Source organism: Epinephelus lanceolatus, chromosome 12 (genome assembly GCF_041903045.1).
Source record: "Epinephelus lanceolatus isolate andai-2023 chromosome 12, ASM4190304v1, whole genome shotgun sequence".
NCBI lineage: Eukaryota > Metazoa > Chordata > Actinopteri > Perciformes > Serranidae > Epinephelus > Epinephelus lanceolatus.
Window position 1 is genome coordinate 21254648 of NC_135745.1, and position 25593 is coordinate 21280240.

Consider the following 25593-nt stretch of genomic DNA (forward strand, 5'->3'; position numbering starts at 1 on the left):
CCCCGCAGCTTGAAGGACAAAGACATGACTACACCACATGTGGACAAGAGTTAGTGACACCATACGTACATAAACAGATGACTCTAAGGTGCTGTTTGACTGACAGTGCTCCTTTCACACAACATTAACACCAGACTTTACTTTATCAAACCTTATTTGATTCGAACACAGAATTTTACAGAGAAAATTAAATGAAAATTGTATCCATTGTATCCATGTATAGCAATTACAGGTTTAATAACTATTATGTCTAGGGATGTCCTTGATTTTGCACATTTATTGCTGCTGTAGTTGGTAACTTTTATCAAAAATATTATTGTTATATTTGCTGAAACTGTCACTATATTCACACAGCACTAGGCCTAAATGAGACAGATAATCTGTGGGGGAAAAAAATCATATTCCATTGCCCACTCTATTGCCTTGTAATGCTTCTAATGGCATGACCGCATGGGAACAAAACAAATCAGAGTTGAGGAGTCTGTAACACAGCTACTAATCATGTCATTACTGCTCATGAACTGCAGTCAAACTAGGCTGCGCTGACCAAATATGAATCAAGATTCTGTTATTGCATTTCTCGCCTGTTTTCAGAAACATATTTTAGTGTACTGTTTTTAAAAAATATATTTTTCAGGGCTTCTTTGCCTTTATTTGGCAGTACAGTTTGCATGAAGGTAGGAAGAAGAGGGTGGACAACATGCAGCAAGGGGCTGGAAACGAGCCTGTGGCAGCTGCGGCAAGAACAGAGCCTTTGCACACGGGGTGCCTGCTTTACCTCATGAGCTAATGGGCGCTCCTTTAGTGTACTGTTTAGCTGTAAAATAAGAACGTTTGTCCAGCTGGTGGGCGGTGCTGAGTTTTCTGCTTGACTATTTCCAACATGGTGGCCAAGTCACCAACTTTCTCATTTAACAGCTAAACAGTACACTTAAGTATGTTTCTGAAAACACTGGAGGTTAGAAACAAGCAATGCAGTAATAGAACCTTAAGTCATGTTTGATCAGCGCTGCCTAGTTTAACAGTTTGACCGCAGTTCACGAGCTGTACAGTAGTTGACATGATTGACAGCTGTGTTAGAGACTCCTTGACTATGATTGGCTGTTTTCGATGCACCACGATAGATGCTAGCAGATGTCATTAGAAGCAGTAGGAAGGGGAGAAGCGACATGACATTTTCCACAGATTATCTGTCTCATGTACAATTTCCAGAATATAGTGACCATTGCAAATATGACACAAAGTTATTTCCATTAAAGTTACTAACTAGCTTTAAGGCTGAAAAGAGTGAGGAAATATATCTCTGTATAACAATTATTTTATCATTGATTCATCTGCTGATTATATTCTCGGTTGACCAATCTACTTTTTGGTCTCTAAAATATCATAAAGGAGTGAAAAATACACAGTGCAATTTGCAAGCTGATGTCTTCAACTTGCTTATTTTGTCCAGTCAACAATCCAAAAGCCTGAGATACTTAAGTTCATTTCATCCAGAGATTTCACACAGAGATGGCACTTAGCCTCAGACTACTTGTAAATGATGTAAATTAAAGTAAATAAACATAATGATGCTCTTTACATTAAATACATGAGCATCTTACAATTGCTACTTAGATTTAATAGACACAAACAGTGCTAAATTGTAGACTTGAGACTTGAGACTTGGACGAGACTCCAACTTAAGCAACTTTAAATTCACCACTTTGAGATTAGACTTACGTAAAACTAGATTCCCTGAAAACCTGAATTGACACAAGTTTTGAGAGCAACATCAAATTTTGACCTGGTAAAATCCTGGAACAGTAAAATTGTATAACTGTGTAACTGCATATTCAATTCTTAGGCATTTGCATTGAAATTACTTGCTTTAAGCTTTGTAAAACACAAGTAAAGGAGTTTTGAAAGAAAAATTATACTGGTATCGGTCAAGTCAAGTCAGTTTTATTCATATAACAAAAGTTATCTCAGGGCATTTTTCATACAGAGCAGGTCTGGTCTATACTCTCTAATTTACAGAGACCCAATCATTCCCACCATGAGCAATCACTTTGGTGGTCAGTATTCAGAGACCTGAGAGACTAATGTCTTGATTTCTATTTTGCATATAAGGGCTTGTGACTTGACTTGACCCAAAGGAATAAAAAATGCTGTCCTGCAACAGCCTTTAAAGAGAACAATATGTGCTCCCCTGATATCATAAAAGATGAACATCAGAGAGACAGCACTTACTCTACATAAAAACACACTTTAAGCTGCATGTTTTTTTGCTCCTGCTGCCGAACACACTTCACACCAGGCCCAAAGTACAGTGTTGAATATTTGAAAGAGGTCTGCTTGAATGCATTCCCCATTTCCGAGCTTACGGAAGTGGCAGGTCACATTAAGAGGACCCCGCTGTTATTTTTAACAGTTTTTCAAATATCAACCATCTCGTAAGTATTTTGGACCTTTCCTCTGGGTCACTCTCACCCTCTTACCGACGGCTGGTGGTCTTGTAAGCCGCGAATGACTTCTTGCTAACAGACGACTTGGTGCTCAGGTAAGAGCGGCTCTCATAGTGATGCTGCTGATGCTGCTGCTGCTGCTCCTGCTGCTGGTGCAGACGCTGCAGCTTCTGCGTCACTTGTACTGATCCTGACATCCCGAGGGCCACTCCGCCAACTTTAATGTTGACTGTTCTTTACTTTAACCAGCTCTGAAAATCAATCTCAATGTTATCATTTCAGATTGATTTCTAAATTTGGGGTTAGTTTAGGTCAGGGGATGGTGATTAGGTATTAGAAATATGATGGTGAAGTTGTTAAGATGGCGTTATGATTTTTGTTTTTTGGGAGCAGTTAAAGAGTTGAGATCTACTTCTACGGTGTTAAGTGAAAAAGCAGCAGGCAGTACATAAATTGTGACAGCATAGATTTCTCAACACTCTATGTGTGTCTTTGGTGTTTTTAAAGATAATCTGAGAATTTAAAAGACAATCACCTCCAAAGGTGGAATCATAAAAGCTATGAACTTAAAGTGTAACTGATGAGAACATCCAGAGGTAAATGTTAAATTAAGGCTTTAATCAATATGTAACAACAGTCTAGATGTATAAGTAATAGACATAACAGTAATAGATACTACACTCAGGTAGTTAAGCTGTTGAATATTTTTTTGGCTTAACTGAATAAATTTAATGAATAACAAAATCTTGTCTTCACAATTTCCTAAAGCCAGTGTTGACATATTCAAACTGCCTGTTTTGTTTGACCCAAAGCCCAGAGACATTCAGTTGTCACAGAAAACAAGCAAATATCTGAGAGTGAATTTCGGAATTTCTTTGCTCTAAAGCATGACTACAATTTATCATAATAATCATTACCTTTTGTGGATTCATCAATTTATCAGTTGACTAATCATTTCACCTTTAAGCCCACTGCCCAAGTCATACGCAGTGTGTCTACAGGTATCAGACAGTTAAATTTAATGCCTTTTAACACTTGTTCAAGACACCTTTAAACCAAATTTAGGTTAAGTTAAGTCATTCAGTCGTCATCATTCTACATTTTGCCAACAGGTAAGTGCAAATATGAAGTAAAATTACAGTATTATTGTTCTTTAAAGATTTGTAACATTAGAAATGTGGACTTATACATAGAAAGGCTTCACTAATTTACACAAAAAGACAGTAAAAATGGATACATGAAATTAGATAAAATGTTTGTAGTAGTTAAGACCTCACAAATTCACATTTGAACATTTTAACACTGTTTAAGGACCTGCAGACACCCTGATACAAGGCATCTTGAAAACATGAGCAGCCCCCACTGGGCACAGGCCTGTCATGATGTAACCACAGATCAAAAAGATAAGACCTGCAGTTTATGAAAATAGACCTTAAAGATGTATTTTATAATGGGTATGTCCTTCAGCAACACCTACAACAGGCAGCATGTACTATATGACTCCTTATTTATAAAGAGATGCAAACAGTAAACCGGATATATGAGCTATGAGGGCACAGAGGGCATAAAGGGATCTGAGTCATAAAAGCTTCTTGTTTTGAGGTTAAGCGAATGTTAATGGAGTAGATCAGCTCTTCTTTTACACTCAGTGACACATGCAATCTAGTCTACAAGGACACAGTAGCTATAGATGGACAAAACCCAGTTAGTATAAGGGACAGTGACAATATCTGAGTTAAAACACATTGAATCAAAATATAAAGTGGTTAAAAGAAGGCCTCATGATTGAAGATTTGAAAAGATGATCAGATGACACAAGTGAGAACAGTTCCTTAGACTTATCAATTGAGGGGGAAAAAAAGTCACTCACCACAATTAGGAATTCACCAGTCCACAACAGTTGAAAGTCAGAGAAAGGGTGTGTTAATTCCCAAAGTAGCTAAAGCGAATCCAGATCCGGGCAAAGCAGCAGGGTGAGGGGCAGCGGACAGGACGGGAGTCCACTGAACAAAAATAATGCTGCCACTCGGCAGAATGCACAAGACACCGTCACGACCTTTTAAGGCTGGGACGGCTTTAAATTTAGACCATGAGAAGGGCCAGGCGAGCTGAGGAGCCTCTGCTGGGCCTGGCCCTTCACTCTAGGCTGCACTTAAGGGGGAAATGAAGTGGTTTCTAGTATGTCTAATAAATTAGTAGGGGTTGGTAGAAGAACTGCAATATTTCAGTGGTGAATGGGATGACATGAATTGCTACTGTAGGACTCATCTGTTTAGACGTGTGTTCACCGGACTACTCTAGTGGCTGCACGAAAATGCGACAATATAGCACTTTAAATGTTGCTCTGAACTTCCATTTCAGTTTCCTGCCTTACTTGTTTGTGACCAATATGCTGTCACTCTGTAGTGCTCTAACACGGCATAATTGGGTACTCAGGCAGAATCGCAGCAAAATCAAGCTCATGGTAATGCTTTGGGTACTTTTGTTGGTAACTGCTACCGCCTAGTGGTGGAGTACTTAAACTACAGCGCAGGTCGTTTGGACAAATATAAAGATAAGATGAGAGCTGTAAAAATACTCACACACTTTTTTAAAGTATCTCATTTATCAATATTTAGCTAGCACGTCCGTTTAAATGTTAAAACACAAATATATAAACACGTAGATGTGAAGAGAAGATGGTACAGTCCATCCGTTGGCTCCGTCCAGCTCGGCTGTGATTGGTCAGTTTGGGAAAGAGGAAATAAAACATTGATGGTGGCTCTCTTCGTTCATCATCCTGTGGATGCTCTGGTAGCTGTTTGTACAGCCATTTGGTGATAACGCTTTTATTTTCTGAGGTGAGTGATTTAATTATTGTGTTCGACATCTTGTGCACGTTGAGGCCACAGAAAGTTGGCGTTTTTCATTTGAATTGGTTCAGCTTAGCTCGCTAAAGCTAGTCTGATCATCTGGTCATTCAGTTATTGAGGTCAACATGGGGCTAACGTTAGCTAAGTAATGTGAGCTAGTAGATAAAATGTTTAGTTAACGCTAGCTGAGACTTCTGAAGTTGATATGCTGAAAAGCAAAAATGTATTGTTGTAATACAAACATAGGAAATTACTTTTATCACATCAATAAATAACAGTTTCTGTTTGTTGTTGTTGGCTAATGTGTGGCAGGCTAACGCTGACATCATGTGTTTGTGACAGGTTGCTGGGCAGTAAACTCATTTTACCGAGTTGATTCTGGTTCTCTGACCAAGTTAAATGTCCTCTTTGCAGTTATTAATATGCAAATTACCAGAATCAACTTAATTAAGAAATATTAACTGCCATTTAACAATTGTTCAGATGTGGTCCACATCTCTAACCTGGGCCCTGCCCTGTTCTTTGTTAACTTAACATTTGACACAAACTGGATTTTTCTAATCTTCAAAGATAGTTTAAAATTAAGAAAACCCCATCCTTATGCTCAAACTTACAAAAGTGCTGTCTCATCCACGATGACATTTATGATGATGACACATTTTCAAGGTGAACCCCTACACCTGAATTCATTTTTACTTGTCATAACCATTGGACCTAGGTGTAGATTACAGAGGGGACGCAGGGGACATTTTACCATCAATATTTAGAGCATATTCATTTGCCCTCCTCCTTACTAAGAACATGAAAGTAGCAGAAGTCTTTATTAGGACAAAATTAAAGATTTAACACCACAAATTAATGCAGAAAAAGCACAAATTGGTGCATAAAAATTAACCAAAATGCAGGAAATGTTTCATGTGTCCCACCCAATTTTGCAACAAAACCTAAGATGTTTGCCAGAAAATATGGGTATCACTTATGATATTTTCATGCGGAGTCCTTAAGTTGTATAGATGGTTGAAACAATGAATTCCGTTTAATTCAATTAGAACCAATTTCACAATCTAACTTGTTCTTTGAATAATTAATGGTGCCTCCCGTTAGAGGTGATCCAGGCACATCCCACTGGTAAGAGGCCCTGGGGTAGACCCAGAACACACTGGAGGGATTACATATCTCATCTGGCCTGGGAACGCCCTGGTCCCCCAGGAGATGCTGGAAAGCGTCATGGGGGAGAGGGATTTCTGGGATGCTTTGCTTTGCCTGCTGCCCCCACGACCTGGCCCTGGATAAGCAGATGAAAATGGGTGGATGGATGCTAGAAATTTGTCCATTTGTTTTTCTGCTCTCCACTCTTGTTGCCTTTTATTTTCTAACAACTGTGTTCACAACAAGAATGTTTAGCTAACATGATCATAGCCTGGATTTATTAAGCCATATCTGAAGAATGGCGCCATGATCATAATGTTACTATTATCAGTCCAGGCAAAAATATAAACCAGAATAAGAAGGAACATAAATACCTATCATACCAACATTTTTATTGAGATTAATTTAACAACAGTGATACAGATTTTAGATCATTCTGTCAAGTTCTAGCTGACACCGTTCCCATCCTCTGTATTACAGGAGGGGGTGACCTACCAACTGCCAACATGTCGAGCAAAAGGGCCAAGGGAAAGAACACCAAGAAGCGTCCTCAGCGTGCCACCTCCAATGTGTTTGCTATGTTTGACCAGTCTCAAATTCAGGAGTTCAAGGAGGCCTTCAACATGATCGACCAAAACAGGGATGGTTTTATTGACAAAGAGGACCTGCATGACATGCTGGCCTCGTTAGGTAAAATTACCAGTGTATTTACACATATTTAGTGATGTGAAAGATGTCTTACTCCTTTACCAAATAAAAAATACTGTTTTACTGAACAGTTTTCTCAGGCAACAAATGTTCAGCGTGGGTGAGAGTGAGTGTCATAACTCCTTGTTACTCTTACCATTTCCCAGGTAAGAACCCTACAGATGAGTACCTGGAGATGATGATGAACGAAGCGCCAGGCCCAATCAACTTCACCATGTTTCTGACCATGTTTGGAGAAAAGCTGAACGGCACAGATCCTGAGGATGTGATCCGAAACGCTTTTGCCTGCTTCGACGAGGAGGGCACAGGTGAGCTGAAGTGTCCTATACATTACATATACATATACATTCATTTCTCAGTGTTTCCAGACTCAGGGTTGTCAGGATGTTTTTGTTTTATTAAAATGCTGAATTTTCAAAGGCAACAAAAAAAAATGGCGTCACTTTTTAATGTCCTAAATTCACAAATGGACGTGGATTATACTGCAATTGTCTACTTTTCTTTATAATTTTAATTATTAATAGGCCGTTTCTTTAAGTAGCCAATAAATCATTTTGTCTTCATATGCCAAACAAATGTGAAAAATGAATGTCTTTATTCATTTGCTATTTATTTTCTTGATAAATTTACTTAATAATTAAGTAATTGATGTCCAAATAGAAAATGCTGAAGGGAGTATTTGTATTTCTGTTGTATTTTATTGTTTGATATAAACATCCATCCATTCTTTAAATAAGAAAAAACTTTGCTTTATGTCAATTACAGAGATGTATAACACAGAAACTTGGCCAATTCTTACATTCAAGAAATTGTAACCAGTCAACTGTTGACATTTTTTGTTGATGAATATCTTGAATGGTTGATCGATTATTGAATTGCTGTCAATCAATTTTCTGTAAATCAACTAATAAATGAATCGACCTCTCCCACAGGTATCATCCAGGAGGAGTACCTGCGGGAGCTGCTCACTACGATGGGCGACAGGTTTACGGATGAAGAAGTGGACGAGCTCTTTCGAGAGGCGCCCATCGACAAGAAAGGCAACTTCAACTATGTAGCATTCACACGCATACTAAAGCACGGTGCAAAGGACAAAGATGATTAGTGACAGAAGCTGCTCTGGACCCAGTCTGCTCTGTACATCACGTGTTTTCACTCAAGTTAGAACAGCTATATCCTGTTATTCGGCTCTCGACAAGCTTCACTGTGGTACAGCTCACTGAAGGTCATATGTTCAAGCTGCTTGTGGGACCATACCGTACCTCTGGACCCCCCTGCAACCCCTACTCTCAAAGCTCATTTGCACATCTGTGAAAACACCACTAAAGGTTCTGTATAAGCTAGTAAAGATGTATGACAAGACCCTCATGGATAAAGCTGGAAATAAATTGAAACAAGGAGTGTGTTATCATGGCTGGTTTGGTTTTGCTGAATCATTTGTATTTTGTAGGAAATTAAAGATTAAAACTGTAGTCTGAGATGAATCACCAATGCTCTGTTCATTTTTCAAAGGTTTTATTTGAAAACAAAGGAAAATAGATGTGATGTGTCAGTCTTAGTGAAGGCTTAGAGCGATAACAACTCCACTCTTCTCATTAATTTCAATGATATGTGATTCAACAGTATCAGTCACTGGATTAAACATGGTGCTGGCTTGGTGCCGACTCTCAGTGTAGAATAATAAATATACACCATATGGCCAAAAGTTTGTGGACAGCATTATGTAGCTGGTCTATTTTTGACAGTGTGGGCTAGGGTTGGGACTAATGGTTATTTTCTTGATTAGATTATTAATAATTTTGTTTGGAAAATGTTGTGGAACATGCCCTTTATATTTTTCTGATGCCATCAAATTGATTATGTCTAAAAGCCCATTATTCAGTTTACTATCACATACGATGAAGAAAAGCAGCAAGTCCTCGAGTGAGAAACTGGAATTAGAGAACATTTTTTGTGACTAATCATTAATTGATTATCAAAGTAGTTCTTGATTATTTTTCTTTCAGTGAACAAATGGTGTCAGCTCTAGTTTGTGGTTGGCCCATTTGTTCCAATCATAATACAACGGCCCATGATGAAGGACCCTTTCCTATTACAACATTAAGATGTCTGTGTACAAAACAAGGTCCTTGAAGAAGCATTTTTTCCAGTTTGGTGATAAATTTGACAGGCCTGCACAAAGCCATGACCTCAGACTCACCCAACACGGCTGGGAAGTGCTGGAGCACCGTTGCCCGGCATCATTGCCTGACCTCACTGATGATCTGGCAGCTGACTAACACCAAATCAATGCAGTTATGCTTCACAAGCATTTCCAGAAGAGTGGAAGCTGTTAGCATTGTGGATTAAAGCCTATTAATGTCCACATACGTTTGGCCATGTGTGTGCAAACTGCCACATGGAGCACTCTGACGTGGGTACATCACAATGAAAAAAAAGTGTCTTCTCTATATTAGGGTACAGTTTGTAAGATGCTGGGTGGTGAAATTAGTTTTCTGACATCACTGTGAGTAACTGGACATGTGGCTGTGGCAGTTCGATTCAGCACTGTCTTTGGATGCTTTAAAAGGGATCAACACAATTTGAAACACCTCTGATCCTTTCACAGGGTGACTGTAGTTACAATATCTCGAGGAGCACTTCCCTATAACGCAGAGAATGTATCCAAGCACCATCAGCCTCCAGCCTTCTGCTCACAGGATTCTCCGTGATAAGGACTGTCTCACATACATCAACCCAACAATAAATAGACAAGGATTGCATCCACACATGATGCTTTCTGTACACTTTGCAGTTGCTCACAGAGCAATTATAGCACACGATGTGGGAGAATTTGTAACTCTACTCAGCCAGGGCAAGGTTTTTCGACTGGATCTTTGTTAGGTGGTCTGATATACACGCCTCGATCTTGTCACACTGCGCCAGGAAATCCTATTGACAGAAAAAAATTACACTTATATTAGTCAATAGTCGCAATGATTTTCTATTGAAATATTCTGATGGCACTTAAAAAGAGTTTACCTGCACCGTCTTTACAAGTCCCTTTTTCTTCATTCTGCAGTCGTTGAAATTCTCTGGAAGACTCTGTTAAAAGAAGAAACACTTCAGGGTTTGTAACATGTGGCACAAACATACACATAAATAAACCTGAACAAAAAAAGAGTGCAAATTTATTTTGGCCTGCAATCAATGATGGAGACACTAAGAAAAGAAACTATAAAGAAAAAAGATCACCAAAGCATCGATTTGCTCCAGGATCTTCATGAACTGCTCAGCTGCTACTTTGACTCTGTGGTCTAGTTTATCCAACGCCTCTACCTGGAGGTCTTTGGCCAGGAAGCCCTGTAGAAAATGGGTGATAATCAATACAGATATAGTGGTGATCAGAGCACACCACTGCAGGAAAATTGATAGCTTACATTCTTGAGTCCAGTCAACTCCCCGTCAACTTTCTCCAGCTTTTTAGCCATCTGCTCCACAGATTTCTCGATGTCTTTCAGCTTCTTCAGTTCAGCTTCTTCCTCCGGACTGTTCTGTTAGTAGATTATTGTTAGTATTTATTAAAATACACAGTCACACATCAATGATATCACACATATAGAGGCCTTACCCGCTTTCCAATCAGCATGAGTTTGCACCCTTCTTTTATTCCATAGCTGGACAGACTCTCCTCCATATCCTTTAGGGATTTACCTGGAATGGCAGGATAGTTAAAGCAAGGTGAGAGCTGGTTATATAATATGATATACGAGCTTGCTTGGATGTGAAAGAAAAGAGAACCCCACACAGTCTACCTTTAAAGATAAGTTTCTGTGAGGCTTGAGGAACTCCAGTAGCTTGGGTGAGAGCTTCTGAGAGGTCTTTGACAATGGGGCCCTTGCCATCATCCTGGCCGGTTAATGTGATGCTGTGCTTCGTAGACCCTGGAATGGGAGAAAAAAATATAGCAGTACTTCTAAAAATGTTAGCAGCAATTACTTTCTAAACACTGGGAGATGATTTTTCTGGAAGAATGAGGATTACTTGGAAGGAAGCATGGCCATTTTGTTAATTATTTTCACCCCTGAAGACAAAAATGATGTTTGATTATTTCACATATAACTGAATGTAATTGAACTAAATCACAAGTAAGTAAATGCTAAACTTATAATTTGATGATGTGATTGCAAAGTATCTGAGCATAATCTGGATATTACACATGATTTGCTTTACATTTGAGTTCCTATCCAAAATAATCATAAATTCAAGAAGTAATACTACAGTCTATGTGGTCAGTGAAGCAGCAGGTTTTACACTTTGGATATTATTTGTTATTTATATACTGTAGTCATATTGAAATTACGAATAGCTTTCATACATTCTTGATAAATGCAGCTGTGAAATAAGTTAACATTAATATACAAATGTGAGTGTTACAAAAACAAGACATTTAAATAAATAAAATCTAAGTGTTATATATCTATTCAAAGGAAATGCTTCATAAATGATATTATAGTGTATAAAGGCATAACATTTAACTGTGCTAAGTTCACGGGAGCTAGCTACTACAGTAAAATGTTTGGAGAGAGCTAGCTATAGCTACATTAGCTAATCACTTCAAAGCTACTCGAGCGATTGTTCGAAAACTTACATTTATACATCTATCTATAATCTTGTAATTAACGTGTAACAACATGAAAACCCGTATTACCGTATGCAACTGTCACTGTTAACGTTTGCTCTGACATTTTGGTTTTTGGTGTCCTTTAATCACAACATGAATCACACGGCTAACTACAGCTGTTGCTAATTGCTAACTAACTACTTCCGGGACAGACCGGAAACAGTTTTTCTAACTTCTATTTTAATTAATTTGTTTCTCCTTTTTCAGCGGAAGTGTACATACAAACCAAATATGTACAAAAAAACTGATCATAACAACGACAGAATAAATAAATAAATAACTGCACACTGTAATGAAACAAAACATATTGTGAGTTTCACACCCATCTGTGGGGCCAATTCTTCTCCTCAGAACTGTATCACCTCACAGAAGAGTTTCTTTTTACGATGAATAATCATCATTAGCCAGATTAACCCACCCTGTATCATGGAATTTAGACTCTCTTTGTTGTTGTTTTTATGTATTAAGCCATAGAAAAAAGTGTTAAGTGAAAACATTAAATTCTACTGATTTCTCTTGCATTATTAGTAGTTAGGATGTGTTTAACTACATTGAAGTGATACTCAAGTCAGATTTTGGCATTGTGTTGATTGATTAATCATTTCACTAATTTTTCAAACAAATAATGTCGAACATTTGCTGGTTCCAGCTTCTTAAATGTGACAATTTGCAGCTTGTCTTTGTCATTTATGAAAGTAAATGAAGAGTCTTTGGGCTTTTGAGTGTTGGTTGGACAGAGGAAGCAAACTAAAGATGTAACTTTGGGGTCTGGGAAATTTTTATGAGCATTTTTCACAATTGTTGTTTGACATTTTATGGACTAAGTGATTTGTAGATTTATCGTGAAAATAACTGAAATTAAAACATTTGTTAGTTGCTGCCCTGACCTCAGCCAGGCTGGGTGTTTACCTGTTTCCGGTCTTTATGCTAAGCTAAGCTTCTTCTGGTGGTATCAGCCCACAAGTCACTTTCACCCCTGGCTCACAGTGCCAGTTAATCCGTTCCTGGTTGAACCTTCACAAATAATAATTGACCAAAGAATCCACGGTTAAGTTAAAACACAATTTATTTTTCATGTTTCAAATCACCTGTAGACAGGCTCAGTGGGAATCATCTCCACTGTTAAGAACTCAAACAAAATGGTAATGACTGAACAACACACAAAACTTCAATACAATAAGACAAATAAAAATAAACGTGGTCATACTAACACTGTTATACGAGACTGACGAGGTTAGACGGGAGGACATGAGGGAGAAAATGTTTTTAAAAAATCGTTCAGTAGTGTTACAAGGCCTCATGCTAGCACAGTCGTGGTAACGACACACAACCCAACACCAGGACAGCTTCAAAATTGTAGTGTTCTCGGGTCAAATGTTTTGCATGTATAAATGTTACTCTACATATAAAAGTGGTTTCAGTTGAAGTGCAGTTGTTGTGATCCGGTTCTTGTTTATGAGGCAGGAATCTGTGGCAGGCCAAACTCATCCACCAAAACGCCATCCTGAAATTAGAAAGAAGAACGGTAAGGAAACATTTTGGGAAGCTCAAACATCTGAAGTAGGGCTGTGCGATATGAAAAAATCAAATATCCCTGAGTGGATTATGATACAATGGACCCCTGGACACAGATATACAAAAGGCCCCAACAATTCTCTTACACAGGAGTAACACACACAGACTTTGTGGTGGTTTTGCCTCTGTTTTGTTGCTGTTTTGTGTCTCCTTGTGGTTTTTTTATTGTCACTTTGAGGTCATTTGTGTCTTTTTTAGTCATTTTGTGTCTTTTGGCTCCTCTTTTGTAGTTATTTTTCTCTCTTTGTAGTTCCTTTGCATCTTTTTGTGGCCATTTTGAGTCTCCTCCTGGTCGCTATGTGTTAACTTGAGTGACCTACTGCAGGTGAAGGCCACAAAGGCCCCTGACACTTTGGGCCCCTGGGCCTGTGCCCAGGAGGCACATTCAGTAATCCATCCATAGAACTGTGACAATTTTTATGACCAAATACCTCAATGTTTATATTGTGACGATATTGTAGGCTTGACTATTGGTAAAGGCTAATAATAGACTATAACTACAACAGTCTGATTCAGAGAATAATATCACTTTACTGCAATACAGCCTTTAAAACGAGGAAAAGACAAAGCTTACAATATCACGATATCCAAAACCTAAGATGATATCTAGTCCCATATCACAATATCAATATAATATTGATAACTGATCTGAAGTTTTCTGAACACAGACAAATCCTGAATTCAGTATGTGTACTCCAATTCTGCTAATTAGAGACGAATCCACAGCTGCAACACAGCATGACAATAACGTGCAAAATGCCAGGGGAACACCAGTACGCATCCACAGACATCATGGAAAGGATAATGTGAATTTGTTCATCTTAAATCTAAGATGCTGGAGCTTCCCAGTGTTGCAATGAGTGTTTTCAGGATACGTATAACAAAAAAATAAAGGATGGAAATAAGATGATGACAAGGGCTCATTACTGTTGGATTACCAATCACAAGTTTCAAGTTTCATTCTGTGAAGTTAAAAAAAATTCTGGCTGCCTGGAATTGTGGAGGAAATCTAAAAAAATGATGGTATGGTTTAAGAAATATGTAGACGTGTTGTAATTGTACAGCATGCAAAAACACCAGCATGATTATTTTTTCACCTCCCTGTAGTTTTCAACACCATAATTCTCCATGCCTTTAGTATAATGTCAGTTAAAAATGTTAGTGACCACTGTTCTCCCCTGCAGGGGCGGAGCCACAATCTGTAAACAGTCGGGACTCAGCCCAAACCCCCTAGGGTTATGCTCCCCTAGGAAGGTTTTCATTCCCATTTATGGCAGCTATAGGAACTATTTTTTAAGCCATTTGAGATACCAGAATGCCTAAAAAATCTGTGCAACATTTGGAAAAATTGGGATAGCTGCCAAAGAAAAAAATAATCATCCTGCAGAGTCCATTTTGTATCTAATTATTCACCAGCTGCCTTCATTGTTCTGAAACTATGACACAGCAAATGTTGAGGGTGACTCATTTTCACACCTGCCATCTAAAAGGTGTCAGAAACTGTCAGATGTTACTTTTTTAAGTTACATAACACAGGTATGCATCACTAATTTTGAAACCTGTTTTTGTTAGGCCAACAGAAGAACATTAATTCAATTACATACATAAACAAATGACAACATGGGCATATAACATTATCTGTATCACATTAAAATCCTAAATAGATTCAAGGCTTTTTAGAAAACATAAGGAGCTGTAGTCCCAGAAGCCCCTCTACCCGCTCCACCTCTGCCTCACAGTGCTCTGAAGACCGTTACCTTGTTTGTCTTGCTGTCACTGGGGATTCCTTCGGGGATAGACGGGGCAGCCGAGGCCTCATCCAGGTAGGAGCTGTCATCATCCAGCAGCAGTTCATCACCCAGTGCGTCCAGCTCTGAAACCACAGTTACAATGTCACTGTAATACTGTCAACACTTCAGTTATAACGTTACCAAGACAAAAAAATGTCTAATTTGACTGATTATTAAAGGGATAGTTTGCCGATTTGTAGACCCACCAACATGGACACAAAGAGAGACCTGCCCCTCTCCATCTCAAACTCAAGAGTTGCTCTACAGACGAAGAAATCTGCCCATAAAGTAAATGCAAGACAAACATGTCAGGTATACCTGCTTCAAGATCGTCCTCGTCTATCTCTGGAGTGCCGTAGCTGCGGCTCAGGGCCTCTTGTACCTCGTTGGCGTCCTCCATCATGTCCTCCAGCTGGTCCTGTAAATCCTGAAAGTTTAAAGATGTGCGATCACTTGTAACGTCCAATATCGCTGACCGAAATTTTTACTCACAACCAACATTAAGATGCAAATTCATGTGTTTTATTTGCTCAGAGGAATTTACCATTTGGTATACAGCATTCTGAACAAGAAATCATTTGACAGCAGAGGACAATTCTCTCATTAGACCACATTTTAACATATATTAAAGAACATGTCATGTTTTTTTTTTTAAATAAAGTCTTGAGTCTTCTAATTATCTAACTTTTGGTTGTTGAAATCAGAAGACATTTAAGTGAGAAGGGACTGAGGATCTTGTAAATTCTTCTTCAGTTCTTTACACCGGCAGGACAGCAAAAAAGGGAAACATCTAATGGTGGTGACTGAACAGAATGCCCACTCACTGCCATGTGCGTCTTCACATACTTGCAATTCTGTTCATACAAATAGAGATAATTACTTGGTCCTTTCTTCGCACTGATGTCTGGTCTAGCCTTGGCCTTCAATATATAATTGCTGAGCGATAACAAGCATAGTTTAGAGGTATGTGAGAAACATACGTCAATCTGATCGAGTTTGACGTCCTTGTAGGCCTTCTTCATTTCCTTTGCACCGATCTTCATGGCATCCACCTGAGAACAGAAAATAAATTCCACAATATATATTCAGGCACTGGTAAAAAGGACTTTATCAGCACTAGAAATATAATCTGTTTTGTGTCTTTTCAGGTACACTTGCTTTCAGACTTCTAGACTCTCAGCTACTTCTAGGGAGTATTAAGTTTACTTGTTAAAAAAATCAAACCAAAATGCATTCACACACACAAAAATCATTTCAAACATATATTAGACAACATGACAAGAATGTTTTATAGTACAACCGATCATGTCGTGTGTCTCTTACTGTTGTCTTGGTGTCCTTTAACGTCTGGATCGTGTAGTTCGCCTGCTCCATGTTAAAAGACTGCTGAGCCAGCTGCTCTCTCTGACCTTCATACCTGCATAAACACACAGTACAGCTGGTTTCAAAACATTGTATTGTGCATATAATCTCAGGGTGACATCTGAGTGATAATATATTAGTTAACATTCATGATATATGCCCAAGTATTTTTGATAATGACACCCTAAATTTAGATTTAGATAGGACAGATAGCAGCATGAAGGGGAGGGAGAAGGGGGATGATGGATGGATGTTGGAATTGATCCTACAGCCACTGCGGCAAGAGCTTAGCCTTTGTTAGCACGACGAGCTACTGGGTGCCCCAATGACACCTTAAATTTGACTGCTGATGAATCTCGACCACATCAGCTGAAAAAAAAACCTGTAAATACCCTCTGACTGACAAGCTACTTTAATACTGGTTATACTGTATCTCGTGTATTCATCCCACTTTCTGTTTATTCCACATTTTGTTTATTATATATTTTCTCTGTATATGATTCTGTAAATTACTCCACACTTTACTGCATTTATTTTGGATTTAATGGCCCGTCAGATTCTGTGGTGGCAGATGATAAATTCAATAATGTTGACCAAAAATGTAGATCCTGCTATCGTAGCTATCAAGTGCTATTCTAATGTATTTATGTTGTTATTTTCAGATCCTCATTTTTTATCTATAACATTTTATTATTACTAATGTTTGTAGTGTTCTTTTTTCTTTCCGCTGCTATGATGAATTCTGTCTGTCTTCAGTCTGTATTCCTATTTTATGTTTGTACTGTATTTTAATGTGTAGGAACCCAGGACGACTAGATGCATTCATGTGTTTGTGATGGGAATCCTTGAATTAACAATAAACAATATATGACCCTCTCAATACAAGGAGGCATCATTTTTTAACACCAATCACAATAAAGTACATAACAAAGTATGATAAGACATTTATGCAATGACAGTGCAACTACAATTTCTTCTTGGGTCGCAGATTTTGGTGTAACAGTGGTCAAACTCTACTTCTCATATCTCTGACTTTCTTAAACATTTCAAAGAGTAAAACATGTGCAGTGTCGGACTCACATTCTCTTCTGCTTCAGGACTCTCATCGCCTTCTGTTTCACCATGTTCTGCATTTAAAAAGGCGATAAATAAATCTGCTGTTTGATATATCTGCAAAAAAACAATCTTGCAACCTTCCCAGCTCCTACTGGTCTTTGTGTGTTGTGTGTTACCTTCGAGGGCCCATCTCTCATCTTCTTCATCTGATCCTTGTACTTAACAAGTTCAGCGTCTAGTCTGCCAATCTTCTTCTCGATGGACTCTGATCTTGCGTCCACCTGGATGAGGAGGAGTTTATTTACAGGTGTAATTGACTTTCAGCATTGCTTGCAGACCCAACACGGCATCATCCCTATGTTCCCAAGAGTATAGCCTAGTCTGCATTAAGTTTTGAGCATGTGTCTCTAAATAAAATCCAACACTGTAAGAGATTGATAAGGGTCATTTTCGCGGTTCAGGAAACCCAAGGGAGATAAATGTTTCAAATGCAGTTTGAGGCGGTTAAAGGATATCAATGTCTGCAGTCTCAGTCTCTGTGGACCCCCACCCTTCCTCTCTTCATCCATGTCCTTTTCCCGCACCTTTACTTTTTTGGAACCCCAGTTTTTGTTTCTTGGGGAAAGACATGACAGTGTAAGCATAAGTGGTCACTCACTCGCATCTCGCTGCATTTAGAGACAAATCCTAATGCAGGATTTTGTGCCTTAAAGGTTTGAGAGGGGCCTCAGAGAGCTTCCACTGGTTTTTATTTCATTTTTTTATACACAAAGGTCAGTCTTTCCACCGATCTATTCAGCCAGTTTTAATTTAGTAATGGCACTAATTATGACATATGACAATTATGACATTCTCAATATTGACTCCCTTCACACCCTGCCTGAAAACACACCTTTTCAAGCTGGCATACTTGGTCTGATCTAATGGTGACACACACATTGAGATTTGCACCGATGATGACTTTATGATACTGATATTATGCCTATTTTTTTGTGTCGTTACTTAATTTACTTAATACTGAACATCACTGATTTGTTTGATTTTAAGATTTACGGTTATATTGCTGGTTGTTTTAAACTGTGTCTTGTGAGGTGTTCTTGAGTGCTTCGAAAGGCACATATGAATATAATGAGTTGGTATTATTAATTATTGAAAACAAAACAAAACTTTTCATTCCAGGTTTTCCAAGGGCCCCTCTTTCATTGGAGCCCTGCTTAGTATGTCCCACTTTAACCCCCATTTTGATGCACCTGGGTGTAGGTTTCAAGGAGCATGACATCTGTAGGCTATTAGCTGTAGGTGGATGATTTCAACATACTGACTCAAGAAAACATACGCTGAGCATGTGACCAAAGGCAAAACATTGCTAAGAACATAGCCCCCCCTATGAAAGACATAAGACACAAGACACTTCATTGTCATTATAGGCATACAAACTTTCAGTGACCAGCAGCAATAAAAACAGCATAAAACAAGATAAGATAAAAGCAAGGTAATAAAATGCAATAATTAATAAACAAGTCTGGAACAACATGGTCTCCTTAATGTGTCATATCAATAGCATACTGAGGCCTGTGTGTTATTACTGTGTTAGTTGACGGCTGTGGTTGACGAATATATCTCTCTTTCTCTGTTTAAACCAGCAGGAAATAAAGCTAATAGACGATACTTGTGGTGCTGATAGAGAAAGATGTTTAGTCACTGTGGCTTGTTAGCTAGCTGCCTTTCTGTGGCCATGCTAGCTCAGTGTCGGCACCGTTAGGTCACATAATGAAGACACAAACAACAATACACCTGAGCCTGACAGTACTCACATTACCGATACAGTCCGACAGATTCGGAGGAGGCGCCTTCGGCTTTCCGCGTCCGAATATTCTGTTCATTTTCTAAACGTTTAATGAGCCCGCTGCCTTCAGCTTTCCTTTAGAAGACACAAAAAGCATCAAATGCAAAAGGATTTCTTCATTGAAGTCACCCGGAAGCAACGGTTCAGACGCAAACGGCTCTGATTGGCTGGCGTAAACAGCTGTGACCAATGAGGGTTTTGTTAATACACGCCTGACCCCGTGTGGCGAGCAGAGGGACTGCAGCTGTGATAAAAACACCTATTGTCCTCATGGACTGCATCAATCACCTGTCTTTGTTACAGCTCCACCCTACAGATAGGATTAAACTGGGCTTTTCATTACATTTATATTTATTCATTAATTTCCCTGACTCCCTATAGGCAAATAAATATTAACTGGTTATAAAGAATGATGTCTACAGATGCAGATTGCCACCACTTTGTAACAAGACACTCAGTTTTCAGTGCTGGAAGGTCCTTTAGGTCCTTTAACTGAAGTAAAAGCACAATACATCAGTGTAAAAATACCCCATTACAAGTCCTGCATTCGAAATCATACTGAAATAAAAGTACAGAGGTATTTTCAACAATAAAGTACTTCAAATTTCAATATAGTACTCATTATGCAGATGGATTAAAGTATACTGTATATGCCATTATTAGATTATTAATACTGATGCATCAGCATTTTATTGTTTGTACTGCTGGTGGTCTGACAGGTAGTGGAGGAGGAAATGAGATGCACACATTCAGTGTCTCCACCCATTTTCATTTTTCCCAATACGCCAGCTAAGCAAATGCACACAGTAACATAACTGTCAATCTTTATACCACGGTATGCAGATTCATGGTATACCACTGCAGCCATAGTTTAGTGGTTCCCAACCTAAGGATTGGCCTCTCCAAAGGGTCATGAGAGGATTAATTAGAAAGGAAAGAAGAAAAAATGAAGTTCTGCTTCAAAATTTTAACATATTTATTGGACTTTTTACTTGTCTTTGCTTTTTTTTTTTCAAATGAATTCATTTGACCTCTTTGAACAGTTGTTTAAATGAAACTAGATAGATAGATAGATAGATAGATAGATAGATAGTACTTTATTGATCCTAAACTGGGAAATTCTTGTGTTACAGCAGCAAGTAATCAAACAGTATGTGGACATTAGAATATAGAAATATAAAATATATACAAAAATAAGTAGGACTAAAATTTAAAATATACAAGAGAAATATACAGGAATAAAATAGAAATATCAGAATTGTAGGAGTAAAAAAGAAGATCAATTATATAAAAAACACAGTGAGAAGTGAGGTAGGGTTTGTAAAACAAATAACTATTAAGCTATACAGGAGAGACTGTGGAGAGCTGTGAGTGCTCCCTGTCATTCAGAGGTGAGGTATTATAAAGGGCTATGGCTTGGGAGAGGAATGATTTCCTGTAACAGTCTGTTGGAGAAAGAGCTCCGCTGTCTGTCCAGTATGAGGTGAAGAGGGTGGTCAAGATTATCCATTATGGATAACAGTTTGTTCAGTGTCCTCCTTTCCACCACTGCTTCAAATGAGTCCGGTTTGCAGCCTATCACAGAGCAACTATCGGTTATTTTGGACAATCTTTTTCAAATGTCTTGCTTCAAAAGTGATAAGACAGTTATTTGATTGTCCAGTTAGTTTCAGATTAGTTCTGGGTTGCCAGGTTGTGAAAAATCTCTCTGGCTGGTGTTTGTCGTCCTTCTGCATGACACTTGTGTTGTCCTTTTAGCCTTTAAATATATCAGGAGGACCCTCCAATGGACCATTAGACCACTAGGAGCCGAAAACTAACTATTAACATCTCATTAGCATTTGTAACTGCAGACATGTTGATTTATTAGAACCCATTGGGTGTGCGTTTGCCAAATGTAAAAGAATCAACATCAGCCAAAGTAACATCTGACAGCCTGGCAACCCTAAGCTGGCTCACATTATTATCAACCAGTTAACAAAATTAAAAGCACATAAAACTAATAGCATGTGTCCATTCTGTTTTTGCCCATCGCTGTTAGAGCATGTGCTTTATGCAGCTGCAGTGAGCGACAGGCTCTCCTCTGAACAATGAAGCCTATTAGAGGCCTATTAGTCTAAACAGCCTGAACCCGGCTGTATGTGAGGCACACAGACCTTGAGAGACAGTCGCAGAATAACTGCAGCAGTCTTCGTTATTATAGCTAATAGTTTGATTAATTCACATAGAGACTGATTGATTTTATTTGCCTCTGAAATCCCTGAGAACCCCTGTGCACCATTAGACCTGTCAGCTGCTGTGGAGAGTGCTGCATCTTTTCAAGCCTTTGCCAACTAGGAAAACCTCCATCCTTTGTGATACTGTTAACATTCACTCTCTTTTAACTCTGATTTTTGTCTCCATCAGCTCCTGAGGGAAATATAAGGCTCTTTCTCTGCCAAATGCACCACTTTGTAAACCAGGTAGTTGCAAACTGTGTCTGTCAGCAGTTGGTGCTGAGCAGGTTGTGTCCTGTTGATTTTTTTTAGAGCTTTTTATCTGAAAACAGCAGCCTGCAGTGAGAGTGAAGCAAACAGTCCAACTAAACAACGAGCTGTGGGTTGAGTAAAGCCCTGCAGGTGTTACATGTGAGTATCAAGAGTGAAGTCAGCAACAACAAGGGCTGAAGTACAGAGAGAATTGAATTATCAGATATAGAAACTAATGCTAAGGGCACTTTGTCTATCTAATCTCTAATATTTGTGGTTATGCTGTTGTTACCATCAGAAGAGCTTCATCTTCAAGTATTTCAGTGTGGAAAACAGTAATTTCATCAAATATTGAAGACACCCTCAAGTAAAAACTATGATTTTAACCTGGTTAAAATGTCCATTTGGTGTTTTTTATGTGCTACAAGCCGTGTCACGAGCCAAATAAGCAGCCAGTCAGTCAGCCTTGGAGCTGCAGTGCACCAATGACAGTGTCAATAACACAGATTCAGTCAGCAATGGCTTATTACATCAAAAACCAAGGGAACTGAAAGACAGTTTTGCAGAGATTTCATCGGAGTGTTTCTTTTATATTTTCAGTAAAAATTAATCAGTGTTTGAATTCATACAGTCATTAAAATGTGTTGAAATGTAATAAATAAGTTGTTTAAAAAGGGTAACTTTAATTGAAAACTGGACTAAAATACACTACCTTAAAAATAATGTTTGGTTAAAAATCCAATGCCTTTGAATGCAAGTTTCATTTTGAAGTTGAATGTCACAGGCCAAATGAACAGAGTTTTGTGAAGGGCACACCTGATGCATCATGGGTCAGGAAACAATAGGCAGCAGAGAAAGAGACAACATGCCTGCAGAGAAAAGAGCCAAGTGTGGCTGCAGAGGAACAGAGTGCTACGGCCTAAATTAACATTATTCTGCATGGTTCAAGAGGCGCACACGGTGATGTACCTTTAACTGTGTCATATTTGTGCATAATATTGTTGAAATGCCTTTATACTTTTGATGTTTTCTGTTGCTGTGTTCACGGACTGGGATCTGTCTATTAACAGATGTTAGCATGATACACTTAATTGTTTGGGCCTGTCTAATTATAGACACTTGCTAAAGAGACTGTAAAATGACTGACAGATGTATATTTTGACTCATTGATTTTTATATGTTTTATTTTTTGTAGTTTTCACGGTGTCTGATGAAGGAAAGGCGGCAATAAATCAGAAAAAGACATCTGTATGATGCGTGGCCATTATTTATTGGACCAGTGCAGTTACAGAACTAATCCTGTGAACTTGTGAAATGAGGGGTAGGTGTAGCAGAGGAGAGACAGGTGTTGGTGTAGCTATAGGTATTTTGCAAGTTAAGTTTCACTTTCACTTGTCAGAGTGGGAGATTGAAAAAAACAGTTTATCTGACACTAGCAATATATTATTAGCAGTTTGATAATGTAGTCAAACTGACAGTTTGTGTGTTTGATGAGCAGGGTCACAGGTGAGCAGCCTGAGCTGCAGGAGAGGGGCTGAGGGGAGGAGCTAGTTTGGGATTTTTTTTTTTTCATCAAAAAAAAAACCCAACAACCTCTAAATTTGTAATTTTGATGAAGAGAAGTGAGTTTTTTGTACGTGACATATTTTCTGAGAAAAAAACATCATGTCCCTCCTCCTTTTCTTCCTACTTGGTCTAATGGTATTCGCTAGAATCTACCGCAACATACCAAAAACAACCAACCAGAGGCAAGGACTCTAATACAGCTGTCAATCATGTCAATCACTGTAGTCAAAACCGTCAAACGAGACAGTGTTGATCAAATATGAATCAAGATTCTGTTACTGCATTGCCTGTTTTTCACCTCAAATGTTTTCAGAAACATATTTTAGTGTACTGTTTAGCTGTACAATGAGAAAGTTGGTATGGCTGGTGGGTGGTGCTTGGTACTTTGATCAGCTGTATCCAACATGGTGGTTGGGTCACAAACTTTCTCATTTTACAGCGAAACAGTACACTACAATAGAAGTGGCACAACATAATAGAGAAGGCAGAGGAATGTGATTTTTTTCCACAGATTATCTGTCTCATTTAGTGCTGTGTGAATACAGTTTCAGCAAATATGGCAAAACATGTAACAGTGGCCACAGTCAGAGTAATTAGTACAAAGTAGTAGGAGAAGGAAAAATATAAACAGCAAGGTGCTTCATCTTCATCGACCTTCGCCTTGAAAGTATTTCAGTACAGGGTCCCAAATCTTATCAAACTCAACATCTCTATCCTTGTTACAGAGTCTCATTCTCTCCAGATGTAATGTGTTTGCCATTTCCATTAACCATAAGTCATATGTACGAACAGAGTCCATCTTCCACACTCGTGAAATTAACTTCTGTGCAATCACCATTCCAAATGAATCAGCCAATTTTTTGGTATTTGCTAGCTGAGAATAAGGAGCCCGTCACTCCAAGGATAGCTATGAGTGGATCAGGTTACCAAGGTTTCCTAAAAGCCTCAGGTAAAAATGAAGAATGTTCTTCCAGTGTGTATACAATTTACTGCAGGACCAGAAAGCATGCTCTAAATTGCTAATTGTAGATTCACAGCGGTTGCACACAGGTGAAACATCAGTAAAAAGCTATATAGCTTCTCCCTGGAATAATAGTCTATGTAAAGCTTTGTACAAGACTAAGTCTGACATTGACTGAAAAGTTGTGTATAGTCCTTAAACATTCATCGCAGACTTCATCTGTTAGTTCTATATTCAGTTCGTCTACCCATGCCTGTTTAATAAGGTGTCCAGTAGAACATAAGAACGCCCCCCCGATGTGAGGGGTCAAACTTATTTATCGCCTCTGGAGGCTCATGATCGGACAGTATTTCAAAACTGGGCATATGCTTTCTGACATAATCACGGATTTGCAAAAAACTTGATACTGGGATATTGCAGACAGCTCTTAATTGTGCAAATGAGACAAAGTTCCCCCTAATATAAAGGTCACCTATTTTACAAATGCCTCTCTGTTTCCAGGTGGAGAATACAACGTCAGTTAGACCCGAATTAAAGGAGTGATTGTCACAAATTGGGGTGTCGAGATAGATTTTAGGAGCTTTTTATCTGTTTACAAACATTATTATTTTCTACAAAAGTTTCCAGTTGATTTAATGAGGCAAAGATGTAGAGTTTCATCCGAGCAATTTTAAGGTGTTAAGTGACATTTTTTCATGGAAAACAGTCGTAGTGTAGCGGTAGTTAATGAGGTGGGTGCACTATTAGGTAGATGAGTAGGTTACCATGGGGAAGTTGGTATATTCTCCTATATATTCTAATAGCCTTTTGGCTGATAGGTGGGTTAACTGTAAACAGCCAGAGAAAGAGGTGGGTATACCCTCCACTACACCACTGCTTATAAATATGTAATTCTGATGAACAAGGATGAGTTTTAAGAGGTTGAATCAATGCCTAGAGAGGAATGTTACACTCCCCCCTCGAAAATGGTCCAGATACACCCCTGTTCACACCTTCACAATAATATTAGTAAATCCAAAGTGAAGCGAGGCACATCAGCAGCAATGTATCCATATGCTCCTCACACAGTGGCTGGTCATTTCGAATTCCTCCTCAAGGCCACCGACATAAAACGCCTCACAGCTAGAACAACAAGCCTTGGACTTCTGCT

At 38.7% G+C, this 25593-nt stretch overlaps 4 protein-coding genes across 6 annotated transcripts in view; 1 reads left to right on the top strand and 3 right to left on the bottom strand.

Annotated features, from left to right (window-relative positions):
* Positions 1–4476, bottom strand: part of myom1a (myomesin 1a (skelemin)) — a 36198-nt gene extending 31722 nt beyond the window's left edge. For 2 of the 3 annotated variants that reach the window (XM_033650639.2, XM_033650638.2), the window contains exons 1-2: positions 4318–4476; positions 2481–2698 (exon numbers count right to left, since the gene is read on the bottom strand). In XM_033650639.2, the coding sequence (XP_033506530.1) occupies positions 2481–2644 (164 nt within the window). In that variant the 5' untranslated portion in view covers positions 2645–2698; positions 4318–4476. The remainder of the gene's footprint in view (positions 1–2480; positions 2699–4317) is intronic. The other variant, XM_033650640.2, reaches the window with a different exon arrangement.
* Positions 4477–5170: 694 nt separating this feature from the next.
* Positions 5171–8640, top strand: myl12.2 (myosin, light chain 12, genome duplicate 2). The gene is made up of 4 exons (XM_033651100.2): positions 5171–5287; positions 6929–7138; positions 7303–7464; positions 8089–8640. The coding sequence occupies exons 2-4, from the start codon at positions 6955–6957 to the stop codon at positions 8259–8261; spliced, it is 519 nt and encodes a 172-aa protein (XP_033506991.1). The 5' UTR covers positions 5171–5287; positions 6929–6954; the 3' UTR covers positions 8262–8640.
* Positions 8641–8654: 14 nt separating this feature from the next.
* Positions 8655–11967, bottom strand: bag1 (BCL2 associated athanogene 1). The gene is made up of 7 exons (XM_033651099.2): positions 11847–11967; positions 10951–11079; positions 10767–10849; positions 10576–10689; positions 10391–10498; positions 10178–10240; positions 8655–10087 (listed from the first exon to the last, which is right to left on the bottom strand). The coding sequence occupies exons 1-7, from the start codon at positions 11881–11883 to the stop codon at positions 9998–10000; spliced, it is 624 nt and encodes a 207-aa protein (XP_033506990.1). The 5' UTR covers positions 11884–11967; the 3' UTR covers positions 8655–9997.
* A 900-nt stretch (positions 11968–12867) lies between these two features.
* Positions 12868–19604, bottom strand: chmp5a (charged multivesicular body protein 5a). Its single transcript, XM_033649679.2, has 8 exons — positions 19417–19604; positions 17779–17883; positions 17627–17673; positions 16508–16601; positions 16165–16236; positions 15503–15611; positions 15152–15267; positions 12868–13323 (listed from the first exon to the last, which is right to left on the bottom strand). The coding sequence occupies exons 1-8, from the start codon at positions 19483–19485 to the stop codon at positions 13273–13275; spliced, it is 663 nt and encodes a 220-aa protein (XP_033505570.1). The 5' UTR covers positions 19486–19604; the 3' UTR covers positions 12868–13272.
* Positions 19605–25593: the final 5989 nt, after the last annotated feature.